At 41.4% G+C, this 26,195-nt stretch overlaps 1 protein-coding gene across 4 annotated transcripts in view; it reads right to left on the minus strand.

The window, feature by feature from the left end:
• Nucleotides 1-26,195, minus strand: part of LOC138192707 (synaptotagmin-2-like) — a 63,441-nt gene that overhangs the window by 13,341 nt on the left and 23,905 nt on the right. For 3 of the 4 annotated variants that reach the window (XM_069140287.1, XM_069140290.1, XM_069140288.1), the window contains 3 exons: nt 22,991-23,055; nt 2,601-2,816; nt 2,079-2,239 (listed from right to left, as the gene is read on the minus strand). In XM_069140287.1, coding sequence (XP_068996388.1) covers nt 2,079-2,239; nt 2,601-2,796 — 357 coding nt within the window. In that variant the 5' untranslated portion in view covers nt 2,797-2,816; nt 22,991-23,055. Of the gene's footprint in view, nt 1-2,078; nt 2,240-2,600; nt 2,817-15,686; nt 15,876-22,990; nt 23,056-26,195 lie in introns of those variants that run through there. The other variant, XM_069140289.1, reaches the window with a different exon arrangement.

Genomic DNA, 26,195 nt, shown 5'->3' on the forward strand with positions numbered 1-26,195 from the left:
TAAATGGATTATCTTGTGATTTTTCTGAAGAGAGGTAAAGGATATGCATTTTAAATAAAATAATAAAACTTCTGGGTCCAGAAATGTCTGTACATATGTTCTGAGTGAAATGTACACATCCATGGCGGGATCATGCTATATTGAGAATTTCCAGTTCTTCTCAAACTTCCAGTGGGAGTTCAAAGATAAAGACATGGTATGTCTGAATGAATGCCCGTCGGTCAACTCCATGAGGTTGAAAAACAAGCCCGGTGATGAGTTTTTTTTTTTTTAAATTATTAAACAGACTGTATGTTAAAACAGTTAGCTGTAGCCTTAGCGTTGGATCGACTGAAATCAGGCCTCTGCAGTTGACTGCAAATGTGGGCAAACATTCTGGCCCACCATTTCTCCTCAGTGAGACCCGGGTGTTTCAGGGAGAGAGAGGGCATCAATGACTGTCACCTAGTATGTCAGCAGCATGGGTCATCCAGGAAAGTTACTCTCAAGTCAAGTTGTGGCCATTCAATGGTACCTACTGCAAGGGCATATGCTGGTCTTTGTCAAGAGGTACAAACAGCTTTATCTGCGGTGGAACTCGGAGCGTGTTTGCACAACCGGGGTACAGCGAAAGAATTTCGTACCCGAGTCAATGTGTCTCTGGAGAAGAGTTGATTTGTCAGTTTTGTGGTTGTGCTGCACAATCGAGGCCTTTCATAGCGGAAACATGCTCTAAGCTCTCAGTTATGTAGCTATTATTTGACAAATACCCAGCTTACCCCTTGCACATGCATGTTAGTGATCACTAGTGAGTTGCTCAGTGCACTCGTCATTCAAAGGCTCAACCATAGGATGAGTTTCATGTTCATTTCAAACCATAGACAATTAAACAGATTTGTTCTGTTGGTTTTTTTTGCCAAAAAATTGCAATCTCTAAGTATTCAAGACATAGCAATTGGTGCGGCATATCAGTTCAGTGGATTTTGCGAAGCAGCTTAATCGCTCCCATAGATTCCTCAAGCACCCGCAGCACCTAAGCTTGCAAAGAACTAAGGAAGCCATAGCACTCATTGTCATCATCACTGCAATCCAACCCCTTTCAAGCTCAGACCAGCCCACCCGCCCCCCTCCACACCAACCGCTCCCCTCCCCCCCCTGCCCTGGTCTGCGCTTACTCAGAGCGGCCAGAGAGGGGTGCCGCGTGCTATCAGACCTACCGTAGGCAGAGAAGTCCACCACAGTCAAGATACACGGAGCACACATAAGACACAAAGCAGGAAGGAGGAGAGCAGAGACAAAGGAAGAGATTGAACTCACAGCAGACACCAAATCACAGCAAATGCAGTCAGCTACACTGTAGGGAGTGAGGAAAATGACAGCTCGAGAAGCCTCCTCATTAGCATAATCATATCTGGTGCAGGAGGGCTGTTTGGTTTTAAAAATAACTTCACTTTTAGATGTATTCTTATGGGACTGTGTCAAATCATCAATCAAGTATGTGGGGAAAAAAAATATATAATTACAGGCCCCGAACAGCAGCATTGTGCGAAACACTAATTTCGATAATTACTCCTTTATGACTGTAAGGAAAACAATGGTTGGGCTAAAGTGATAAAAGTCCTGTCATTTTTCACTCAACTCCCAAAGCACGTGAGAGAAAGAGCAACAATAACATTCATGACAAATACATTAAATAACAAAAAAAAAAAAGAGAGAGAGAGAAAATGAAAATAAATCATGAAAATCATGGCGGATAAAGAATGTAATTAACACCTGCGGAGAATACGCTTGACTGGGTTAGACAGGCATCAGAAAGTCAAACAGCCTGTGTTGTAATCTCATCTGTAAACTAATACATTTCAAACAGGGAGGTCATTTCTTTTATGCTAGAGGACTAAAATATGTAAAATATGATAAATTAGCTGAGTCGTACTTATCAAACACATGTTTTATGTTTATTCCGCTACACATTAAGCCCCACAGCTGTTACATAACAGGCTCATAAACAGGTTAAAGCTATTTGTGATTCGCCTCGCTAGATATACAGTGCTGGTGTAAATTCCCTCTGCCGAGACACGACCTCCCGCGGTGGAACATACCTCTCCCCCTTTCAGGTTCTTCATTCCCATGTCACCCTTCCCCTTCTTGCCCTTCTTGTTCTTCTTCTTCTTGCAACAGCATTTCTTGATGATGCAGAAGCAGCATGTTAGAATGAGTAAAGCAGCGACCACGGCAATGGCAATGATGGCCCAGGACGGCACTGAGGAGAATATACAGACCAATGTATCGATGGCACATCACAAACCCAGGAAGAGAAGAAAGAAAGCAAATATTTTGACATTTGACAGACCGATCATTTAGTCTACTTCATGTCGTGTCCTGGGCCAAATATATTTAGTAAGAGGTGGTAGGTTAGCAATTAGATTGGGTGAAAATTAGATTTCCCTGCCATTAGGAAGAGCAGCCAGTGATCAATACTGAATAAAGACATTATGGGGCTGCCAATGCTTGCAGCTAAACAGAGAATCTAATTCCAAAATCGTTGCTTAGCATCACATCAGTAACAGTTGGCTCACGGTTGATCGGAACAGGTTTGGATCGGCACTGGAATCGACACTCACGTGGGATCCTGTTGATTTCATTCAGGAACTTGTTTTTGATCTCGTCGAAAGCATCGTTCTCGTTGACCGGCTCGGTGGAGTTGTCCGTGGAGACTAATGCGACAGGGGCTGGAGTCACAGTCAAGGCACTGGCCCCAGTTGGCATGGCAGCGACCATCGGTGTTGTCTTACTTGCTGTCAAGTTCCACGTCGTCATTTAGGCTGCACACACAGTCCCTTAAAAAACACAAACATGAAAACAGTCATTGAGAGAGGACAAACCCTTGAACTGACTTAAATTGACTCGTTTTCTGCACTATATTCCACTCGTGTGCCTCCACACTGTCAAAATTCACAAGCAGGTACTGACAGCTACTCATTAAAGGGTCGAGCCATTCGGACAATATTTGGGTTTTCGGAGACATTTGAAAGAAAAAACAATCCATAGATAAATCTGACAACACACAAGTTTGAAGTTTGAAGTGGTGATGATAACTTAACCAGATAAATGGATGGACAAGGTTCGGCATAATACAATATATTAGAGCTGCCCTAAAACTGGCCTCCTAATCCAACTCCGAGGAGATCCACTTGAATGTCATTCTTCTGAAAATTATCTAAATGATAAAAATTAAAAAAAAAAAAAAAGGCTCAAAAGCTGTAGCTCAGGTGGTAGAAAGGGACAGATAATTCATGGTTTGATCGCTAATTCCTTCTGACAAAAATTCAAAGTGTCCGTTAGAAAAGAACTGAACCACAAACACCTCTGAAAAATGTAAGTCATCAAATAAATGTAAAGGAGCTGGCAATCACATACAGGTCATGTTAGAGAGTAAACAGATGAATAATTCATGGTGAACTTCTGTAGACACAAAACAATTACCACGTCTTGTGTTTCAAGTAACATTTTGTCGCCGATTTTCTTTTTCCACTTTTTTTATGCTTGTCAGAAGGTTTTAATCCCAAATCTGCTGACGCTGTTGAGAATATACTTTCAAAAGGTACAAATGAAGCATCTACCACTTCAACAATCAAACAGACAAAGTGAAAGTGGCAGTGAAACAGATGTGTTTTGAGTTTTGATTATTGCAAATGCTGGTGCTTGTAGGCATTATTTATTCCAGAAGTCTCAGAGAGATCAATACTTTTACAAGAACAGAGAATAAACTAGCCATGCATCGCAACAGCAGAAATTTCACACACACAAACACGAACATTAAGAAAATCTGAAATATTACACACAAAGTCTCAGCAAGCACAGCTTAAAATTCTCCTTATTGATTCGTCACTTCAATGTTTGACCTTCACTGTGCAGAATTAAGTACCAGCAGAGACAGAAACTACGACGCCGTTTTCATCTGCTGAAGTTAAAAATGTGTGCTTACAAGATTTTAGGATATTGTAAACAGTTTGGAAGCAAATTTTTTGTTTCGTGTCAAGTTTAGTCAAGTTTAATGTGAAACCTTCCAGTGTGCATCCAGTGAGAATTAAATGTTCAGTGAAGGAGGGAACATCTGGTGCCCAGCAGTTAAATACTTCTAGTATAAAACATTTTTGATTGAAGTTGAGCCTTTTTGGGGAACAGAAAGACATAATGTCTGGAGAAAAGAAGTCAAAATGTGTCTCCAACAATGGCGGCGGTGGCAAAGCTAGATGAAGTGATGTGAACAGGTGTGACAGCACTAGCAAATATCGAGGAATTGAAGCCAGGTCAATGTTGATTGGTTAAAGGCGGCTGCAATAGTTTCAAAGTTAACCCGAGGTCTACGTCCATTAAGATACAATGACTGGGAATAATCCCCAGCGGAAAGGTGGTCAGACAGTATGACAGTATGAAGCTATAGCAACACAGGAAGTGCATAAACAAATGTAAAAATAGCTCCAACCAAGTTTCAGAAGCTTTTGGTTTATGTGTCTGAACTATCCTTATGACTGGCTTTTCAAATTTGCATGTATCTCCACCGGTGCACAATCATATATTCTTTAGATTCATTAACAGTGGCCATGTTTGCCATAGTCTGCCGTTTTGTAGTATTTGTAATACATTTCAAACGTTTGTGAGGCCAACGGACCATGACTTGAGATCATTGTTTTGTCTGTTTCTAACCAGTGTTGGTGTTTCACCGTAGAAAGAGGCTAAATGAACAACTACAAGCCATTCTCCGGCGGTGTTCCCACAGACCAAACAAATGTTCAATCAGACCTCTTATCGGTTCCAGAAATCACAGTGTGACAAGTGCAGCTGAAAGCAGCCTGCCAACAGAGTGATGAGTGATCGGGCGAGACCTTGACTCAGAAAGCAGAGCGAGATGACAAGCATAACAGAACACGACTTCTGCTGTTGATTTCATTAAAGTCATGGTGATATGGGGGGGAAAAAAAGGGGAATTTCCTCTTTCTCAAGTTGGTGCCAGAAATTCTGCTTCTATTTATTTCTGCATATAAATTATTCAAATTGAGGTTGACAGCGGGAAGGATACGCTTATATTATTCAGGGCTCAGGACCAGTTTATACAGCTGAAAATATATTAACCTAAAATAACTTGTAGTGCTGTTATGTAGGTTGATGACACCGGCGACAAATGTCTTGTGATAATGTACCGAGATGGCAGCTGAACTATTACACAAACATTGTTAAGAGTTATTGAGAAAATTGAGAAAATTACTCAGAAGCAGTTTCACCCATCACACATTTAAAAATGAGTGGGTTGTTCAATAAAGAAGCCATCGCAGCTCTCACTGCCTCCACTCTGTATTTTATATTACTGTAGATATTGTGACAATGTTAAAGACATCCACTCACACCTAAGGTTTATGTGCATTTCATCCTGTTTGTCCCTTACACCGGGGCCAAGCGAGACCAATTTAATTAGCATTCATGGATTTGTGCAGAAGCATTTCATCTCCTCCACGGTGAGGACGGACAGAGAGGACACAGACTTACACTGTTGTTTTATGGCAGCCATTAGTCCTCTTTCACAGCCAGCTCTTACAACCCACTCCTGGAAACTCAGCTTCACGAACCAATTGCATTTTTAAGAATGCTGTCTTACACCTTCAGATTCTCGCTGATCAAGACTAAGGAACTGTCCGCTAACTCAAGCTGCCAAAACACACGAGATTTGTAGCACAATAAACTTGAACTACTGAAAAACAAGCAGGTCACATAACAAATCTTCCAACCCGAACAACCACACAAGTCGACCCATAGGAGCATCTCCTGAATTAGCTTGCACAAATGACTCAATGGGTTGTTGTTGTTGTTGTTGTTTTTTTTTGTTTTTTTTTATAGGAGGACTGTCTCACGTGACATTTGCTCAATCCTGAAATCGTTAAGTAAACAAAAAGAGGCAAAAATTCTTCGTAAGAAATTTAAACATGACATAATCAAGAGTCAACAGCAGCTCCACGAGGTTGTGCTAAATTCTAACATCGGCCTGCTGACATGCTCACAAGCTGATGTTCAGCAGCTGCAGGTAATGTTTCACCATCCTCACTTAGCTGCTAGCATGCGAAGAAATCTGCACAAAACACAAAGTACGACTCAGAGTGATGGGCGTGAAATTAGTTTTGCCCGTATATATTCGTAAACCAAAACCAAAACAAATGTATGATCTGATGGCTGGAGGAAAAGTTAACTCATCCTGATCTAATAACTGTGGACGTTTTTTTTTCTTCCACAATCAAGAACCTCTAATAGCACCGGAGGAAAAATCTGAGGATCAGCAAAGTCATTACAAAACATCACATGGAATCATTAATATCTCTATTTTGTGCTTAACAGATATAATAGATCACTGCATACTGTAAGTGAAAGGGACAATCAATTTGATTTGGATTCATCATTAATAGAGGATGACTGTTTGTACCAAATTTCACAGCAATTCAGCAAATAGTTGTTAAGCTATTTCAGTCTGCACCAAAGTAGTAATTCATAAATAACTGGATGTGTACATTACATAAACACAGTAGTTTACACACACACACACACACACACACACACACACACACACACACACACACACACATTTATATATATAGAGCTTGTCGGTTCAGTAACTTTAAGCCTTAAGGTGATAAAACGGAGATTGTGACTGAGAGGCTGCTGGTTATATCCCCAATCAAACATAAAACCTGGAGAGACAGTAACAGTGGCAGTGACACTGCATGCCTCTTGTTCTTAACCACCACTGAAATGCCTTTGAGCAAGACACCATAACCTCCATCCTCTCCAGCAGCATTGCACATGACCAATGGATCGGAGTGTGGTTTTAGGGGGTAACGTCCAGGTGGGAATGTGTGTAACTTTATAAGCTGGGCGTTGGTGCTCAGGAAAATGTTGCCTGGATGAATTAAAGTTAAAAATAGGATCCTTATCCAATATGCATTTGGTATAATACTCTATTACCGAGATCTGTGGGAGTTTTTAATTCCATCTCTCAATGTGGATCTCATTTCATTAGAGTTTGAGTCATCAGAATTAGTTAAAACAAAATGTCTCGGCTGCACGGCCCAGAGCAGCAACGGGCATGATCTGGCCCTTATCACTAAACGCACTGCGCCGAGTTGGATGGGGATCAAGCACTTTTATCTCTGCTGCACAAACATACTGGGTATACAGCAACCCCACAAGCTACCGCAGAACTTTTACTGAAAATTATCTGAGGCATGTAATGGTTAAATGTGTCGCTTTAACTCTACCTGCCGGGGACACCCGTGATGTTGAAGCCAGATGGCTTCAATATATGTAAAAATCATTACTATAGATTTTGAGGTGAAATCACTGGAAACAGGTGAAAGCTGTGTTGTCTGTTTCTCTAATTACAAAGAAATGAAACAGATTCTTTATTTTTAATGAAGCCATTCAGTCTTCTAAAGGAATTAAACAACTGTATTGGCTTTTGGGCTAGAAATAAACATACATCACTTCGTATGCATCTCTTAAAATCAATGTTCACTGGAAAAAAAGAAAAACAATTTTTTTGTTGGTTCAGTTAGTACGTATATATTACATACTACGTATTATTATTATGGACATCTTTTTTAAAAGCTCAAATTCTCCTGTTTTTGTCACCTCTTACCAGCATTTAATGACAGAAATCAATACGAGAGGTTAACTTTTACCTTGATTCTTGCATATCATAGCACTTTGCAATTCTGTGCCTTCACTACAGAGAGTGGGGAAAAGGGATGTGGGAAGATGATGACTTAAATCCAGTTCAGGCTCGGTGTCTTAGTCCCTAAACTAAGGCAGTGGACCTTGCTTGTATATTAAAGGGGATGAACTGCACGTGTTTTATGCAATTATTCAGAGTCTCAGCTATAAATATGGATAGAAGATGACATTTCAAAAAATACTACACACGCTAATGGCTTAACACATCATATGTTGTCTTCATCATCATTAGAGGAAAAATATGAGTCACTCAGAAACACTCAAACATGCCGACAGGCTGAGAGCTCTCACCATTTACGGTGCACCTGTCAAGCTCTGCTGATGAAACGTCTCCTCACTCTAACATATAAACACATGACTAAGAAACGCTGCTTCCTTAGCTGACGTCGTGTGTGTGTGTGGGTGTGTGTGTGTGTGTGCGTGTGTGTGTGTGTGTGTGTGTGTGTGTGCGTGTTGACCACATAGTGTGACAGTCACTGCGGTGATGGGAAACCCCAGCCTGCAGATGAGCCAGCTCCATAGTAAAAGGCTTATTAGCACCCAGGTCGGATCCAAAAGAAAACAACCTAAGGAGAACGAGCCGGAGCCATGCAGCTGTTTCACCGCACAACAACAAGTACCCCGAACAGCAATTAATTAACAATCTAACGCCAGACGGCCAAGTTTGTTTTTCCCCGGCGCTGACATCTTGCCTCTGCGGCAGTTCACGCAGCCGTCTGCCACTGGCCAACCTATGTGTGCGTGTTAAAATCAGAACTTACGTTTTCATCTAGACTCCCAGTTAAATGCTGCACATGGTTCAAAGCCATCAAATGTTTTGGCATGCACTTTCAAAACGCCTTCTGTAAATGAAGAGAAAACTGGTTGCCGGGTCATGTGACTGCGGCTCAGGGGCAACAGTCAGATGCAGCGGGGCGGCAAATTAAGTATTGAATATTAGGAACTGTGGAAAGGTTGTTGTATTCACAGAGAAACAATAGAGATGGCCGCTCTGTTGTCACAGGCCACCAGATGACCGGGACCAGAGGTGCTTAAGCTACAAAGCAATCTGAATAATGTGACCCCAGTGAAAAGATTCAGCTCAAACTGAGTCCCCCACCATCTGTGACATTACGGGTTATGTGTGGGCGGGTGGAGTGTTTGGCTTCCAGCTGAAGTAGCTGTGGATGCGGCGCAGCTTCATTTCCTCTCAGTCTTACTGATGTGATTGCTACACTGCTATGGTGGGGTAGATTATTTGGAAAATCTACGAGAATTGAGAAACTTTCAAGGCTGGAATCCTGTAAAGACTTTTAATTTTATAATTCTGATTTATGAGAAAGCAACCTTTGCACAAACTGATATTTCTTTGAGTGTTGCTTTCTGAGAATTGGCATTTTGCGTGTGCTCTAATTTTGTATCTCTGCTTTCCATGCTCAGCGAGTCTTTCATCTGAATCCCATCGAGCTATTTTAGGGTATGAGCCAAGTTGCATGAGAAATAATTTAAAAGGGTAATTGTTCAAAGGCATCGCACGCATCTCTCATTCATTATAAAACATACTCGAGGAAACTGGAAGATGAGAATATTGGCTCGGCTCGCACTGAGTCACAGCTGACCTCTGATCCGTCTATACTGGAATTTAGCTGAAAATGTGTACTGGAACATTTAGAGAACATTTTATTCGATCCATCAGACAGAGCATTACTGTAGTCACAACGCTGAGCTGAGATGGTGGACTTGTTTCAATTAGAGATAATGTGCAGCTCTGTTCCCGAACTCTTGCTCCTCTATGGTAATTCACCCCTGCTGAAATGGACTTGGGCCCCCGTAGTCATAATGGTCTTGTTTTGGCCCAGTTTTAATAGGATTACAGGGAAGATACTGATGATTGTATTGCATTTTATTTACCACTGAAGGATGAAACACTGCCTGTGCCAAACCTAAGAGTACACTCAGTTGTATTAGCAGGAAAATTACAATAGAACTATGGCACTTCTATTTTAAACTATTGTTCATTGAATGAGCTTAAATTTGTATAAAATACTGTCTTCACCTGAATATGAATTGAAATACTGAGCTAAGAGTTGCCACTGGATTCACAGCATTTGCATTGTAGTTTTCTATAGTTGCATCCACTGTACATAAATCTATCTTTGTCTTATTGACATTTGGAGCAACGTTGCATACTGTAAAGGCATGTGTTCAGCTCAGTGTATCTCTCCTTCATCACTCAGAGAATCAGCTGAACAGATTTCAGCTGGCGTGATGTCAGATAAATGCTAAGTGCGCGGATTCCTTCAAGGTAGCGTACTGTAGTTGCAAAGCACTCCTTCTTTTGTCATCTTGTGGTCGAGAGCCAAGACATTGACAAAAAGCTCTGGCAGGTCCAAAAACACAGCACACGGTGGAAAACATGTGCCAAAGCCAGATTCTGAAATTCTTGACCAAGAGCCTTGGAGTCTCCAGGCACAACACATCAATGGGAGTGAGCCAGGCATCTGTCAGGCGCTATATTTTTACTTAACAGTGATCAGAACATTAACCTTGACTAACAAGGCTTCGACTTCAGTGTTGACCAAAATCCTGCCATCCAGCTCTCTTTTAGGTTGTGCGTGTCTCTTTATTTGGGTTAACGTGGCACATATAATTCACAATATAAACAAATGCCATCACTGACATAGTTTTCTGCTTCATTGCTCTGCTTATAGCAGTTGCACACATGAGCACACTGTACACCCACTCAGCTGCTCTACTTTAAATGCTGGCGTTTTTTTATTCATATCCACTACCAATCTGGTATCTTGTAATCTGTATGCATTATGTATATATGCCGCATGTATGCTAATACATTTTATCCTGATGCGTGAATAAATTCGTCTGCTCTGAGCTGTCTTCTGTTCAAGGTTTCTTCTTGTTAAAAGGGATTTTTTTTTTCTCTCCACCACTGCCTTGGTAATTGCTCTAGGAGGGTCTTTGGACTCAGTGAAGTGTCTCCAGACAATTTCAGAGTTCAATTGTTATTGCCGCTATATAAATACAATTCAGTTGAATATAGTGTAATACAATAACAGGTATCCTACAGTTAACGCTGGCCTTCCTGTTACATACAAGTACCCCCGGAAAGCGTATATTTTCTAAAATGAACCACAGTTTTTTCTTTCAAAGGTGGTCAAATTTGCTTTTTGTAGTCCAAGACTGTGGCAATAAACACTTCTCTGCAACAACAAACAATCGAGTGAATGACATTTACACACTCACTCAGCAACTGATCTGCAACACAGTCAGCAAAACTGCTTACGTAACCATCCAGGACAGGACATTTACAGACGCACCAGAACCCTGTGTTTCACCTCGGGGCCGCACCAATGCTCTGAATGCAAACACAAACAATACAAGCATCCACATGAAAAAAAAAAAAAACGAAAAAAAAAAAACTGACCATCAATCAGAGAAGTCAACAGAGCAATTACACTTTTACGTCAACAAAATGCAAGTGCATCAGGAAATCCTGCTGGTGTCACAGCTGATCTGAGGGCAGCGACGGAGATAAGGATGTCAAAAAGGTGCTTCGCACATCATCTCGCTAAAAGAGAATTCGAGAAAAGCCTCTCCCTCATATATCTCTGTGTGCTGACCCAAAGGGCGGTCCAGAGAGGGTCATTTACCGACCTGCTCGTGTAGATAAAACAATGCTTATTCTCACCTGCAGCTGAATGTGACTCAGCCATTATCAGGAGGGATCCTTGAAAAGGAGGTGGGAGGTGCTGGGGTTTGAATGCTGAGCGAGGAGCTGCAGGGATCATTTACAGCCAGTTGCCATACATCCTCCCTCTCCCTCTCAGCTCAGCCCCTTTCCCTGTCCCCTGATAGGTCGATTAATCATTCTGTCACAGAGACAGTGACCCAATCTGCATGTAAGGCTGTGTAGAGGAAATGTGACAGAGCAGAGGGCTTCTGCAGCACTGCAGATAGGCCACATCTATTAACATTCGCTTTTAAAAGGGGAAATATGTAGAGAGGGAGGCTGCGAGGGCAAAATCTCTTTTCAACTTAGGGAATCATCGGATGTCGCCGCACGAAGGGAGTAGTTTGACATCTAGGGAAATGTGTTTATTTCCTTTAGCTGGTTAGCTTAGCTTTAGAGCTACAAAGATTAGTCAATTGCATGTGATCAATGAAATGAAAGGTATTTAGTGTTTCAGGTATGTTAATGCAAAAATATCAAATATTTCCAGACTCCTGTTTCTCATAAGAATTTGTTTCATCAAATAAATGAGAGTAAATGAAATATGTTTTAGTTTTGGACTGCTGGTCAAACAAAAGAAGTGTAGTGATGTTACTTTGGGCTCTGGGAAGTTCTGATGGTTTTGTTTCACAACTTGTTTGGCATTTCATTGACTAAATGACAAAATAATAATAATAATTTCAAAATGATTAGATATTGAAAATGATTTGAAGCCGCAGACATACTAAGATTAGCATAAAGACTGGAAACAAAGCAGACAGCCCCTCATTAAAAGTTCTGGTAGGTGGAGCTTCCCCTGTTTCCGTTCTTTAAAATCCTTCTACTTACATATAAATCCTTTTCCTTACATTTAAGCCCTTAATGATCAAGCTTGATCCAATGTTAAAGACCTTATATTGTTCGAATAGATCAATTCACTGTTACACCGCAGGTTTACTTGAGGTTCCTCAAGTTTCCAAAATGTGGAATGGGACGTCTTTAGCTTTCATGCTCCTCTCCTGTGGAACCAGCTCCTAGTTTGGATTCTGGAGGCAGACACTTTTAAGATTGGGGTTAAAACTTTCCTATTTGATAAAGCGAGGGCTGGCTCAGGGGACCCTAAACCATCCCGTACTTTTGCTGTTATAGGGCCAGGTTGTTACATTCGACATTGATGTGTTAATGTGGTTGTTCATTATTGAATTTGCAAGCTGTATGTTCTTGCTTGCTTATCAAGGAGTGGGGTTGTGGTAGCAGCAGGTTGAGAAGTTAACCCAGACACCTCTCTCCCCAGTAACGTTTTCCAGCTCCTCCGAGGGGATCCCGAGGCTTTCCAAGGCCAGATAAGATATATAAACCCTCCGGTGTGTTCTGGGTCTACCTCGGGGTCTCCCACCAGTCGGACGTGCCCGGAAAAACCTCTAAAGGCCGGCGCCGAGGAGGGATCCTAATCAGAGGCACGAAACAATTCAACTAGCTCCTTCTGATGCAAAGGAGCAGCGGCTGGACTCGGAGCTCCCTCCGGATGCCGGAGCTCCTTACCCTATCTGTAAGGGTGAACCCGGTCATCCTGCAGAGGAAACTCATTTCAGCCGCTTGAATACGTGATCTTATTCTTTCAGTCACAAAGCTCACGACCACAGGTGAGGGTTGGAATGTAGATCGACCGGAGAATCGAAACCTTTGCCTCCTGGCTCAGCTCCCCCTTCACCTAAATGGTCTGGTGCGTCGCCTTATTTACTGCTGAGGCTGCATCAATCTGTCTGTCAATATTCTGTTCCATCCTACCCTCCCTCATAAACAAGACAATGTGATTGCACGGTAATATGACACTTTAAATAAAACCGAATTGAATTTATGCTAAGCTAAACCTGCTGGCTGTGGCTTCTCTACCAAAAGGTTATTTTGTAAAAAGTCCAACTATTTCTTTCAAACTAACTTCTGACTATACATGTAACTTTCCACATAGATAATCTAAGCGTAAATTCAAAGGTTTTGCTGTAAAATTTTAGGCGTTAAAAAAAATATATATTTCTAGTATGATGAAACACACTGAAAATCATTCCACTCGTTCTCTACAGCAAAGTGTTTCCCTGGTCGCTGTCATGCTCTCTCTGACAATCACAAATCCCTTCCTCCAATATGAAGCCAGAGGGCTAGAAAAAAAAAAAAAAAAAAATCTCACAACAACAACTGGCATGTTTTTCTCCCTGTGAAGATTAAAGAGCGGTGAAATTGCCCCATCAGCGCAGCAGGATGCAGTAAGTAGCGACAGCGTCTGACCGTTTAACACTGACGCTCTCTGCCGTGGTCTGCCAGCGACACACCGTCACGTGGGCCGAGGCCAAGACTGAGGAAGCTCAGCTCTCACCTGGAGTGAGAAGCTGACAGCAGCTGAGCAATCACAGCGATAGTTGTGTTAATGTGTCAGAGAGAATATCATTGACTCATTTTTAGGGTCAGACATGGCTGGCTTTCTCATTTCAAAAAGTGTTCTGCTTGTGGAATATGAGCTGAGAGAGACTATTTCCACCTAATGAAGCAGCAGGAAGTTGGAAAACAACAGTGATTCGGGTGAAAGAGGGCACACCCACTCCAGAAATACACTGTAGGAAGGGATACAGGCTGCACAGTTAGAATAAGCCTCTTTTCTTTCTCGTCCTCTTTGAGCAGCTCCGGCATTCAGGCACCAGCTGCCTTCTTGGAGGGAGCCAACAGAAAAAAAAAGAAATAAGACTGGTGAACTTCAAAGCTTCCTCTCATTTTTCTGGTTATGTATGAGAGACTCGCTGAGTATTTCTTCGTGTGAGAGCCACTGGGAGCGGCTGCCTGAGGTGCGGACTTAATGAGCCTGCCTGAATGTTTTAGAGCCTGACAAAAAAGAAACCTTCAGAGCATGCTCAGTATCAAATAGTCCCCTGCACTCTGGATAGTGGAGAAGTAAACATGTAAACAGGTACAGTATGTAACCATCAATATATGATCCCTCACATCTTCCTCACTGCATTTGTTTACTATACTTCTGAAAACTGAGCGATCATGTGACCACTCCAAATGGAAGTCATTAACTCTCTGATAATTACAACATCAGATACTCGGGGGAGAGAATAAACCTGGTTTATTTTTCTAGATGTTAATTCAGGACACGACTCCCTGCGAAGAGAAGATGAATAAATAATTATCTTTGTGCATAATGTAGAAATTCTACTGTATGTGCATTTGTTTTGAAACTGATGGTTCACACCAGGCTTATAACCTCAGGCTTTTAATAATGCTGCAAGAATAAGAGCTATTTATAGCCAGTTTCTTGCAATGAATTTGAATTAAATCTGATTTAATAAAAGCTCTGTTGTGCTAACGACAGACCCGGCGCAGAACTGCGGGAGTAAGCATCCGATAGTAAGCGGTACCAGCAGCCCAAGATAGGTTTTGTCCTTGGTACTGTCACCTCAGTGCTGCCTGTGCTATATGTCCCATGAGAGACAGCAGAAAAAAAGAGCATCCTGCAGCACTTTATAAAACCCCCGCCCCTCTCGCTATACTCCTCAGCACAACTGTCACACTCCTTCTGTGTCTGAATACTCGGTCTCAAAAGATAAAGAGCACCGGGGATTGTGTCTGTTTTGTTACATTGCAGATACAATACAATAGACCTGAGGTTTTTCTTTTCTTTCAGTTAGGTGTGCTGTTTTTTTTTTTTGTGGGGCTCCACTTGGCTGTTTCTCAGCGTTCAGGGAGGTTGTGAGAGATGCCGGTGTAGCTACAGGGGTAAGCAGAGCATCTGTCAGCAGGGCAGCCTCTTGGACACTCTCCAGGAAAAAGGTACTACACCCACCAGGCAAGCTAAATGAGGCATGATCAATGAGAATAATTGAGTTTTACACTCCCTTCTGCAAATGCGTGCAACAATGTTAAATCACAACAGACTGCATGAAGACATGGCACAGAGGTAGAAGCTGGGGGGCAAATCACGACCCAAAGGAAGCTCCTTCACAAGGCTTATGAATTAGCTTAAAGTTGGGGACCACATGCACCACAAAGTAACATGCACACAGCGCCTGCATTATGGTAAAACCAACAAAAATGCAAAGTCAGAAGCAGCAGGAAAAAAAAAGCCTTCACTACAGCGAAAACCGCCAGCCTTGAAATGCCTATAACTCTATTCCAGCTTTCTCAGAGGAAGTGTTCAAGCGCTGCTGAGGAGAGAGTTGAAATACACCCTTACCAGCACTACCGTAATTCCGTAATCCTGTTCTCCACAACAGGCAAACCCATTCACCAAACAGGCACTTAGGGTTAATGTTACAGTGACTTAATAACGTCCCTCGCACGCTCTCCCATCAGCATCAGAAACTGCAGTCCTCTTCGCACTGTTTCCACTGCAGCAATACTTGTTCTCGTGCACACACACACACACACACACACACATACACACACACTCGCTCTCAGTCATTCTCTCTGTGACTACCCCCACCTCTGTTTCGCTCAATCCCCTCCTCCTCCTCCTCCTCCTCCTCCTCCTCTCTCCACTCTTTCTATCTCTTTCAGTGAAAGGATCCCCCTCCCCTCCTTTCCCCCACTCTGCCTTCCCCCTCGCTTTCTCTCCATCTTCCATCCCTCCGTATATGCTCCAGCACTCACTGCTCGGACGGCTGATTTGTGATGCTGCTCGCAAGGTGCTGTATGCAGCAATCTGTGCCCCAATGCATGAGGGCAATCCAAAAGCATCCCGCTGTTCGACCGGCACCCACACCCTCATTCAAACAGCACCGCCGCTGGGGGACTCCGTGGAGATCGGACATGTTCCTGAGCTTACAAGGCTGCAACTGCGTGAAAAAGACGGGATGCAGATAAGAAAAAAAAAAAAAAAAAAAAAAAAAAAAAAAAAAAATATATATATATATATATATATATATATATATATATACCACAGATGACACCTCTAGATAACAGGATGGAGACAATGAGAAGCCTGTCATTTACTGTGCGCTTAGCAGGAGTTTGCTACTTTGGCTCTCTTGCCATATCCATTTATCTGATTTATGTCTTTGGACTTACACCACTCTCACTGTCATCAAGGAAGATTTTAATCTTCAATACTTGCAGGGTATATATATATCTCACAGTACAGGTTATATAATATAGGCTATATATAAATATATGTTTATGGGCATACAAGTGTTTGGTATGATTTAAAAAGCTTTGCCAACACATTTTTGCTTTTTCACACTGCTTTATATAAGCTTCTCAAGCTTCATAAAGAGGATTTTTTTTTTCCAACTCTAGATCATTTATACTATAAATACTGCAAAATCGTGAAAATGACACACAGACCCCATAGCTCACAGTACTTTTTTTCCCCTTGCAGTGGGCGTATTACTGTGTAAATCTGCTCGCTAATAACGAGATGTGACGCACTCTTTCGCTTAACACCAACGGAGGAACCAGACGGTTTGGAGCCCTTGGGGTATATCTCTGTCACTGAGAATTATCATCGTCCCCTAAGTGAATCACCCACCTTATTGGCCAGCAATGAGGACTTCAACCAAAAATCGATAAAGTCTCAATCAGTAAAAATGGAAGGGAGACGGAGGGGGAAGATGGCTTTTAGTAATTTCAAAACATACAACTGGAGATGGAGGAATGCAATTTGCTTCCTGTCTGGTGCTTCTCCGTTTCTCAGTCCTGGGTCTGGCCACTAATGTATGGTCAGTGGATCTGAATTAGAAGTGATCTGGTAATTAGAGGAGAGGTGAAGCTATTCCAATAACACTCACCCAAAGAAAAATGAGCACAGTGCAGCTCTGTACATCTTGATATACTCTTTATATCTTCAACCAGCATTTGCTGTGTTTCTTAAATATGCAAACTTTAAGGGATGAGGCTGATGTTATTTCATATTTCTTACTGCCATCAAATCCAACAATATGTTGGTCTGTCTCTAAATATTTTTTGACTTCCATACACCGTCCGTGGCACCATTTATTTCTACATCTTTAAAAACAGCTTGCAAATTCACAGTTTGTGGTTTTAAGTGATTGAATAAGCAGTTGGGTACTAATGTTTTTATCAAACATTACTCAAACAAGGGAAATAGTGCATTTGTTGGAATCTGTGTTCAGCTGCAGACTCGGATACAGATTTAGTGAGTTTTTAAAGCAGTTTTATTTTTCAGAATAACTACACTGCTCGTGTAATGAACAAACATGCCACTCAGTGTTAAAAATGTGGCTCCCTGATGTGTTTTTAAAATCCCGCTGCTGGCATTGATTAAACCTCTAAAAACACATCTCTGTGTATCAGAATTGCAATAAAAAGAAAATCCCCTGATGCTTTTAAATGGCTTTAATGTAACTCCACACCTTTTGCCTTCATTCAGCATGCTCTGATCTATGAGCACACAAACAGTACCCACCTCTACCTCACCTGCACATAATGATATGAAAAAATGGACGTAGCCTCTGTGATGTAACCACATGTGTCCTCCAAAGCAGTTTTGAAGCACAGCTCCAGGTAGTTATGACCCGTATCCACTTGGCAACACCCAACTCCGCCTCGTTCCCGGCTACTCCAAAAATGGTCAAAAAAGTTGGTGCAAAGTGAGTGAAAGCCTGGTTGCTCAGACCTGCAGGCAAGCCGCTCGCCAACTGTGACATCACCCACCTGTCACTCAAAGTAACCACGTCCTTATGTATAACTTTAGCCGTAGATAATTTAAATGGGTGGGCTATACAGAAATTGAACCCTGTGTACAGTTGTCAATAATGGGGAAATCTGCTATAGAGAGCAAAACCATATTTTTTATACCAGGCTGTAGACATGTTTATTTCTGCTGTAAAGTTTAAAATGGGGGGGTCTACGGAGATTGACTTGCTTTTGGAGCCAGTTTCAAGCGGCAATTAGAGGAGCTGCAGTTTTTGGCACCTCAGCGTTGGCTGAATTTTTCAGCACTGGAGGTTGCCGCTTGGTAAAGTGACGTATAACGTATGAATCCCTGGTTGCCTGAATCCCTGATTTTGAGACTGTCGGACCGTCACTGCAGTTCCAAAGTGGAAATGCTCAGCCATGGCATTGACTGCTTCCAGTGTTTCTCTCATGATATGTCTTCTAGCACATACAAAACACCACATCGACATGTTAACAAGGTTAAAAACTTGATTTTCACCAGAGGGGTCTTTATTGGCTTCCACACAACAATAACGCTGAGGAGTGAGGGATTCAAGGCCTTGGCTACAGAGTCAATACTTGTTAACAGGCTCAATTCATTGCTGGTTTTGGCCTATTCTGTGGATTTGGTGACAGAAGATGCAGAATTTTGCCTTTAAAATCACAGAGACAAAAAACAAACTCAGAATGTGGCTGCATCAGCTCTTCCTGCAGCTCTCCGCCTCCATATTGTTTTGCGGAGGGTGAAACTAAAATGGCAGCCTTCCACTCCAATTTAGACTCAACAGCTCAGTAGCTTCTATTCCATCCATATCAAAAATGTGGTGACATTTAGGTTTTGCCTTTTGAATCCATGAAATCTACTCAAGCTTGTATTACTTTGTGCACTCTCTTCCACATTGTGAGGGATATCTTACAGCCCAGAGCCCTGAAACCCTGGCAGGTTTGATTCAGTGTCTGAGTGGGAACAGTATATTGATCCAACTAAGATTCATAGCATGCTGGGTAAACCCATAGTGAGCAACACTGGCACCTTCCCCATGAGACATGCAACAGAGGGACACTGATTTGTAGCGACAGATGACGAGTATGAACGCTCTCATCACAGTGTTATGCTGCAGACTATTGCTGCCACAGCAGATTCTAAATGCACTAATAATCTAGTAATAATCGTCATCATATCAATGAGTAAGAAGTACGAAGAAAAAAAAAAAAATTCATCAGACCTTACTTTGAACTAAACAGGCCAGGTCTCCAGAGAGATTCGGTGCAACTCAGAATACATATTTAATAAGGCGTGCGTGTTGTGCAGACTAACGGCACAGCAATGTATTAAAAAAAAGCAGCTCAGTCAATGACGATGGGAAGGCATTAAAATGCAATAACCAGTTTTGGCTACAAGATCACATGGAGCACCATGTGTCTGTCAGTGCAATGATTAAAGGCTGAATTTAATAAGGTGACTGTATTTCAGAGAACATACAAGAGTCAAAGCACAAATATTGAGAGGAATGCACTACAAATCCAGATATGCTACAAATACAGAGACACATACAAATACTAAAAACAATATGAAAAAAAAAAAAAAAAAAAAAAAAAAAAGCTACCAAAAAAAACCTGCCACACAAAGTCATCTGGGACATCAGGGGGAGTGATGGGATTGATTTGGATAAGCAACGACATTACAGATAATTTTGCGTGACTATTAGGCTTCATCTCATCGTTGTTACTTGTGCAGATGCAAGGTCAAACCTCACAGCTTATCCAAATTAAGCCCATCAATTTCCTGAGGCACATCAAGTGTAGCTTTTTTTTTTTCATTCCCCCCCTATTGGTTTGTGTTTGGTATTTATTGGATTTGGAGTGTCACCCTTTAATGTTTGTGCTTTCACTGTTGTATTAGTTTTGTCTTTAGGGGGACACCGTAGAACCTCAGCAGGAAAAGAGAAACACAGGAAAGTAGGCAGGAAAAAAAACCTTCTGATGCCTATTTTTCTGTGCAAGTGATATGAGGAGAACAATTCATTTGCATACAAAAAGATGTGTCCCGATAAGCGCATACAGCACACATGCACAAACATTTGACAGCTTCTTTTTATCGAGCGCAGCCTGAAGATTAATGTCTGCAGTGGCTTTAAACATGAAGCAGTGAAGTGTTGTTGGTAAATATTCCTTGCTGTGGCTGGCAGTCAGGGATTAGATCTGCTTCTGTATCTGTGCTGGGATGTGCCGCTGCAGATGTGAGGAGGTGCAACAATGCAATAACAGTTTGTGTTTCATTGTGTTGGCTCATTTTAGAGCTGGCAGAGCGAGAGGGGAACCTCACTGCTGGAGCCATGTTTCCATAATGTGCCTCCACACTGCTCCTCAGAGCTGCGAAATGAGGGCTGTAGGTGGATTTACTGCAGGTGAAAATGATAATTTGGCACTAAATGGCAGATTTTAAGATTATGTCTGTTTCACGAGTTTAAACAATTGCACAAAGCAATACGCTGATTTTAGCAATAATTGTGCAAAAAAAATAGCCCTGTGGAGAGTCAATTTTCAGAAAATAAATTGCCAGCTTTAAGAGGCTCAGAAAGACTCAAATGAACAGAAATCCATCTGATTATGAACCAATTTAAGTAAATGTTTCACATTTAAAGAAGCTGTAGGCCAAAATCAAAATGTTTATATTGCCAATTGATCACATGACTGTTTGTATGTCTCCTCTACAAAGCCTTTCAGCATCTTCTAGCATATTGTTTTGGTTTTAGGTTTCTCAACTTAACCGTTTTATTTCAGTTTCATTGATAATAGCCCCATTTTCACCCGTAGCAGGAAACCTACAGGTTTCCTTCAATAAAGCTCTTAATAATCAACTGTATGCATGAAACATATTTCCATCAGAAGTTGGTGGGGACCAAAGCAGAGCTAAAAGGAGTCAATATGGGATTTATGTTCATAAAGTGGACATGAAACACGGTTCCCAATAAACCCTAACGGTATGTCAGTTTACGGCAAGTTTTGATGCCACTTTTACTTTTTTCAATGCCAATTTTATAAAATCCATTTTAAGAAAAAGAAAATTATATCACACATTACGGTACAAATCTGTATCCCTCATGCAGTTTAGAGAGGGAGAGTGTAACCAATGTGGTTTGCCGTATCTACAATTAACAGATGTCACCTAAAGGCCTCACAGGCAAGTCCTTGATGTTCGATAAAAGCCTCCCACGCTATCGGTAAGCTGGTTGCACACAAGAAGCCTCCGGTCACTGCAGCGAATGCCACTTAGACAGATACGTGGCCAAATATTGGTTTACTCCTACGTAAACGTAACAAAAATGATGGTAGGTATCGAAATTGGTAATGAATGACAGTCAACAATACTGTAACAATTCAGTCGGTGTCAAGTGTCAAAGTTTGGCAACTATTCCTGGTCTTTACATCTGTGATAGGTAGGTCATTTTGTCAACTCTGCCAATTGAGCTCTTTTCCTTTTTATAGTTCTGCGATTGGATTGTAGCAGTGTAAAGAGTGGTCACTGTCATTTTCTATTATTGTAGCAGGACATGTGGTGGCTCTGTCTTCATATCAGACAGGCTCTGGGGCAGGATGTGTAATCTTGGAGAGTTTGGTTCTGTTGGAGATGATTAGCATGAGTGTATCATCATACATTCAGTAAAAGCTCCAACTAACTAATGCAGCTGCATATTGAAATGAATAATTGTGCTCCACTGTTCCCCAGGGTATGAATTCTCATTCAGTAGATATTGAGCTGATCGATGTTAATAACAATGAGGCTGACACGGGGCAGTGAGGGCTGTATAATGGCAGATGGACAGAGCGGGTATAAAAGCAGCAGCCAGTAACCGTCCTTCGAGGCGTGGCTGTCGTCCGCAGGGGTTTATTAGCTTTTCTGTTGCCCCTGCTGCACTGGTGCTTCCATCTTTCATGGAAATGGCTCTGATTAATCAGCTGAGTGCTGGAGTATGCAGGTAGCGCAGGAGACTGGTGCAAAAAGAGCAGATCCTACAGTAAATCATGCTTGTTCACGGTGGGCTGCACCCTCGTGTCGCCACGCCTTTTCCTGCTCGCTACACACTGCAGTGGGCTCCCTCCTCCCTGGCACATGCAAAGCTTTTCTTAGAACAGACGCTACAATGGGGAAAACCCAACACACGTTTCATGCTGACATCTAGTGGAGTCCAAAACATGTGATTACACAGACTCAAATCTATTTACATACTGCAGAGCTATACTGGTCTCATTTTTGGATCCCCCGTGCAGCCGAAAATATTCCTCTGAAATAATTTGGTGTCTATTGTATAAATAACTCCATTCTTTCTGTGTTGAAAGAATTAATTTCGAACGCACAAATAATGATAATCAGCAGGCTTTTCCTTTCAGGTCAATTGCTTCGCCCCACAGCTCATCAGAGTGTTATATTAGTGGACAGTTTCAGAAAGCATCCAGCCATAGACGGTCTGCCATCTGGGCCATGCCTTCAATGGACAGTCAAGGCACAGAGGCGAGCCGGATTTCTGAAATGACGAGGACTGAACGATATTTCTGAGGAGAGCTGCAGAGGATGGAAGAATATAACAATGTGCAGTGATCTGTCTCCGGTTAAAAAGGACGGTCACAGCGATGATTCTGGACCGCTCTGATGAGGTGGAGAATCTTTCTCCTCCTCCTCCTCCTCCTCTTCCCCCCCCTCCGCCCCTTCTCTCCCTTCTCTCTCTCTCTCTCTCCCTCTCTCCCTCTCTCTCTCTCTCTCTCTCTCTCTCTCTCTCGTACAACCTTTAAATTCACAGATATTTCTCAGTGCCTCGACTCATGTAGTCAAGCACACAGTGTCTTTATGAGTGAGATACTTACAGCCAGAAATCTTGAATCTTGAAGATTTTGAGTAATCACAGTGAGAGTGTTGTCAGTCAGAAATCCTGGAAGAGAAAGACAATGTGAATTTATAGAGGCAAAGTCAAAGAATATTTCATCTCTTGGAGTTCTGGGGAAGCCAGCTTACTTACAAATTTAATTAAAATTCAATAGAAATTTGGCAAATTTAAAGTTGATTTCAAACTTTTACTGAAGCTTAATCCTCTCACGCCTGATTTGAAGGCAGTTACGCTGCTAGTGTTATTAACATTCCTGACGAGCACACACACAGAATCTCACTATAGCAAAAGTCATTTTGTGCAAGAAGAATATTGATAGCTGTCTCCCTCTCACACAAACAAGTTGATATATACCCGACTCTAACTATTTTGATCCACAAAGCTGCAGGATGAATGAATTATCACTGACAGCTATCCGTCGCACACTGCTGCTCACTAGTTATTGAATTAATTTACTGTCATTACCGTAATAGCACTGTAATGACTGTCTATTTGAAAAACACAGCGCTGAAACCTGAGTCAACAGAGCCTTAAATTCACAACACACACTACAAAAACATGTTCTCATCCATTCTGCCAAAATATCTCCACTCTAGTATTGACTTAAGTAAAAAATGTTTACATATATCATTAAACATTTCTGTTATAGCATACAGAGATTTTTATTGACAAAAACAATAGACAGGTGCTGAAAAATGATCACCACTATACACTAATGGCTGTTTGACAAATAGATTCTCACCGAAGCAAAATATCTCCCAATATTTTTAATGCACAATTAACTGAATTTAGGAGAAGAAAATCATCTGTTAATAAAGATTTACTCATATAGCAAGATATTAATTCAATATTTAATTAACTATGATAGGATTATGATTGATTTTAAAAAAAATACTCAAACGTTGAAGGTATAGTTTCATATTTTGGGAATTATTTTGATTTGCTTTACAGTCAACTGTCTGTAATCTGAATACAGTATTAAACGAGAGGCAGCAGCTGGTTAATTTAGCATAAGGTGACAAAATGAGTAAATGAGTGAATATATGGGTCTGTAAACGCTCCACTGGGGATTATTTCCAGTCGTTGCATCCTAATCGGTGGAGACCTTGAGTTCAATTTGAAACTACTGGATCAGCCTTCAAACAATCAGCATTGACCACCATATATGTGCGCTGAAATTTGACTTCCGCCGCCATTGTTGGAAACACAAGAAAAAAGCGCTTGACCTCAATGTCACCCTGAGCCAACACAGACTATTATCACGTTAAAACTGAAGCTGTGAGCGCTAGCAGAGCCAGGCCACTTCTGAAGCTCATCAATTAACACTTTGCAAATCTTCACAGAAAGTATAGATTATATGCTAAATTTAGCATTCCATCTCCAGGCTGTCGCTTTATATTCAGCACACAGACATGAGAGCCATATCAATCTTCTTATCTCTTATCTCAATCTTCCTCTTATTCTTACTGTCAGCAAGAAAGCAAATAAGTGTTCTTCCCGAAATGTCAAACGGCACAACAATCAGATCTAAGATCTTCTGTGCCCTCAAATGTTCTTGCACATTACAATTTGCTGACGATAGCATTAACGAACTTTTACGATCAGTCAAATTCCATCTATGCTCTCAGACCTTTAAGGGTATTTTATTTGGGGCCCAATTTCCTACTTCTGTTTTGGCAAAACAATCAATTTCATGACTCACTGGACTTAATTGCTTTATTGTAATTGTATCATGAAAGACATCCACAGGGAGGGATAACCAACTTCATTTTGTGCACATCCGTGAAGGGAAACTGTTCATATAGCTTAAATCTGCCATCACCAAATCCAATTTTCTTCCGTGAATTATGTGTATTACACATGGATAGGACTTTTGTAAACATACTCAAACTGTTCGTCTTCCCGTGGAGAAAGCTATTTAAAGGAGTAACACCCCTGAGATCAATTCATCATTTGGATCTGCTGATGCTGTAAAATCTATGCTGCAAACAAACACGGTTACAATTCTGAAAAGAAATTGTTTTCTACACCTCGTGCTGGTGACCTTTTAATACTCAGGACGTGTCTTGATTTTAAGATGGCTGATGAAAAATATCAGCGCTACATTGAACAATAACTTGGTGGTACATGGAGGAGAGTAGACTAGCGCCTCTTTTATGTTCCTGCACAGTGAAATACCTGCAGTCCTGTCAGAGTGATCTGTTTACAGCTCGCTGAGGGGCAGCAGTGACAGCGAGGAGAAAAGCAGGGCTTTGACACTGCTTCACATTTCGGCACTCCAAGAATACAAGAGGCATTTTCTTTGTTTTAAATAGAAAGGTCAAATGACAGGGGTGAATTCCAGATTTAGACAAAACAAAAACAGAAAGCAGAAACCTTCAATCTCACATGATTGACTAAAAAAACCTAAACGTTTAAGTTGTTGCCTGTTTCATGGTTATAATACCAGAATCTCACAGCAGAAATAAATGTTACCCGGAAGGACAAATGTAAGGTCAAAGCTCGGGGGGAAAAAAAAGAAGAAGAAAATCTAGAAAGATCATAAATTGGCTGGCTGACAAGGGCAACAGGCACTGATGTGCAGACTCTCAGATACAATCACGTTAAAGGGAATTGCCTCTTGGTGAACATAATTGGATCCTTCCCCACCTATTTATGTTCCCAAGGGACCAAACTATGCAGAGGAAGAGAATGTAATGATGAGTCGGTTCTTCTGTTTCCATATGAGCCCACATTAGTGTACCATACTGGCAGTGGAATCATATCAAAATGAACACTGACAAGCCAAATTATTAAAGGTCAGCTCTGCATAAGTGCAATTAGTCTGTTTATTCCACGACAGCATGCATCTGATAATACGGCATCAACTCATCAGCACAAGCACCTCAGTCGTATTTGAGGAATTGATAGACGTAGCTCGGGAGATACAATTAGTGATGTCTTCTTGTGATGTGAAACTAGAGATATTTTGACATTTTTAGCAAACTATCATCTTGCTGTAACATTGTAATATGCAGTATGATAACCCAAATAACACATGTAAGCTTTTTATTGCATGTAATGGGGACCAATACAACTAAATATTTTCTTGCTAAACAGATTGGGTTATTTAACATAACAAACCAAAGGTGGGAAAAGGTGATGTCACATACTCCCATTCACCAATCAGGATTCAGCAAGATTTG

This window comes from Embiotoca jacksoni, unplaced genomic scaffold (assembly GCF_022577435.1).
Source record: "Embiotoca jacksoni isolate LCO1_2020_lvr unplaced genomic scaffold, fEmbJac1.0.p SCAF_9, whole genome shotgun sequence".
NCBI lineage: Eukaryota > Metazoa > Chordata > Actinopteri > Embiotocidae > Embiotoca > Embiotoca jacksoni.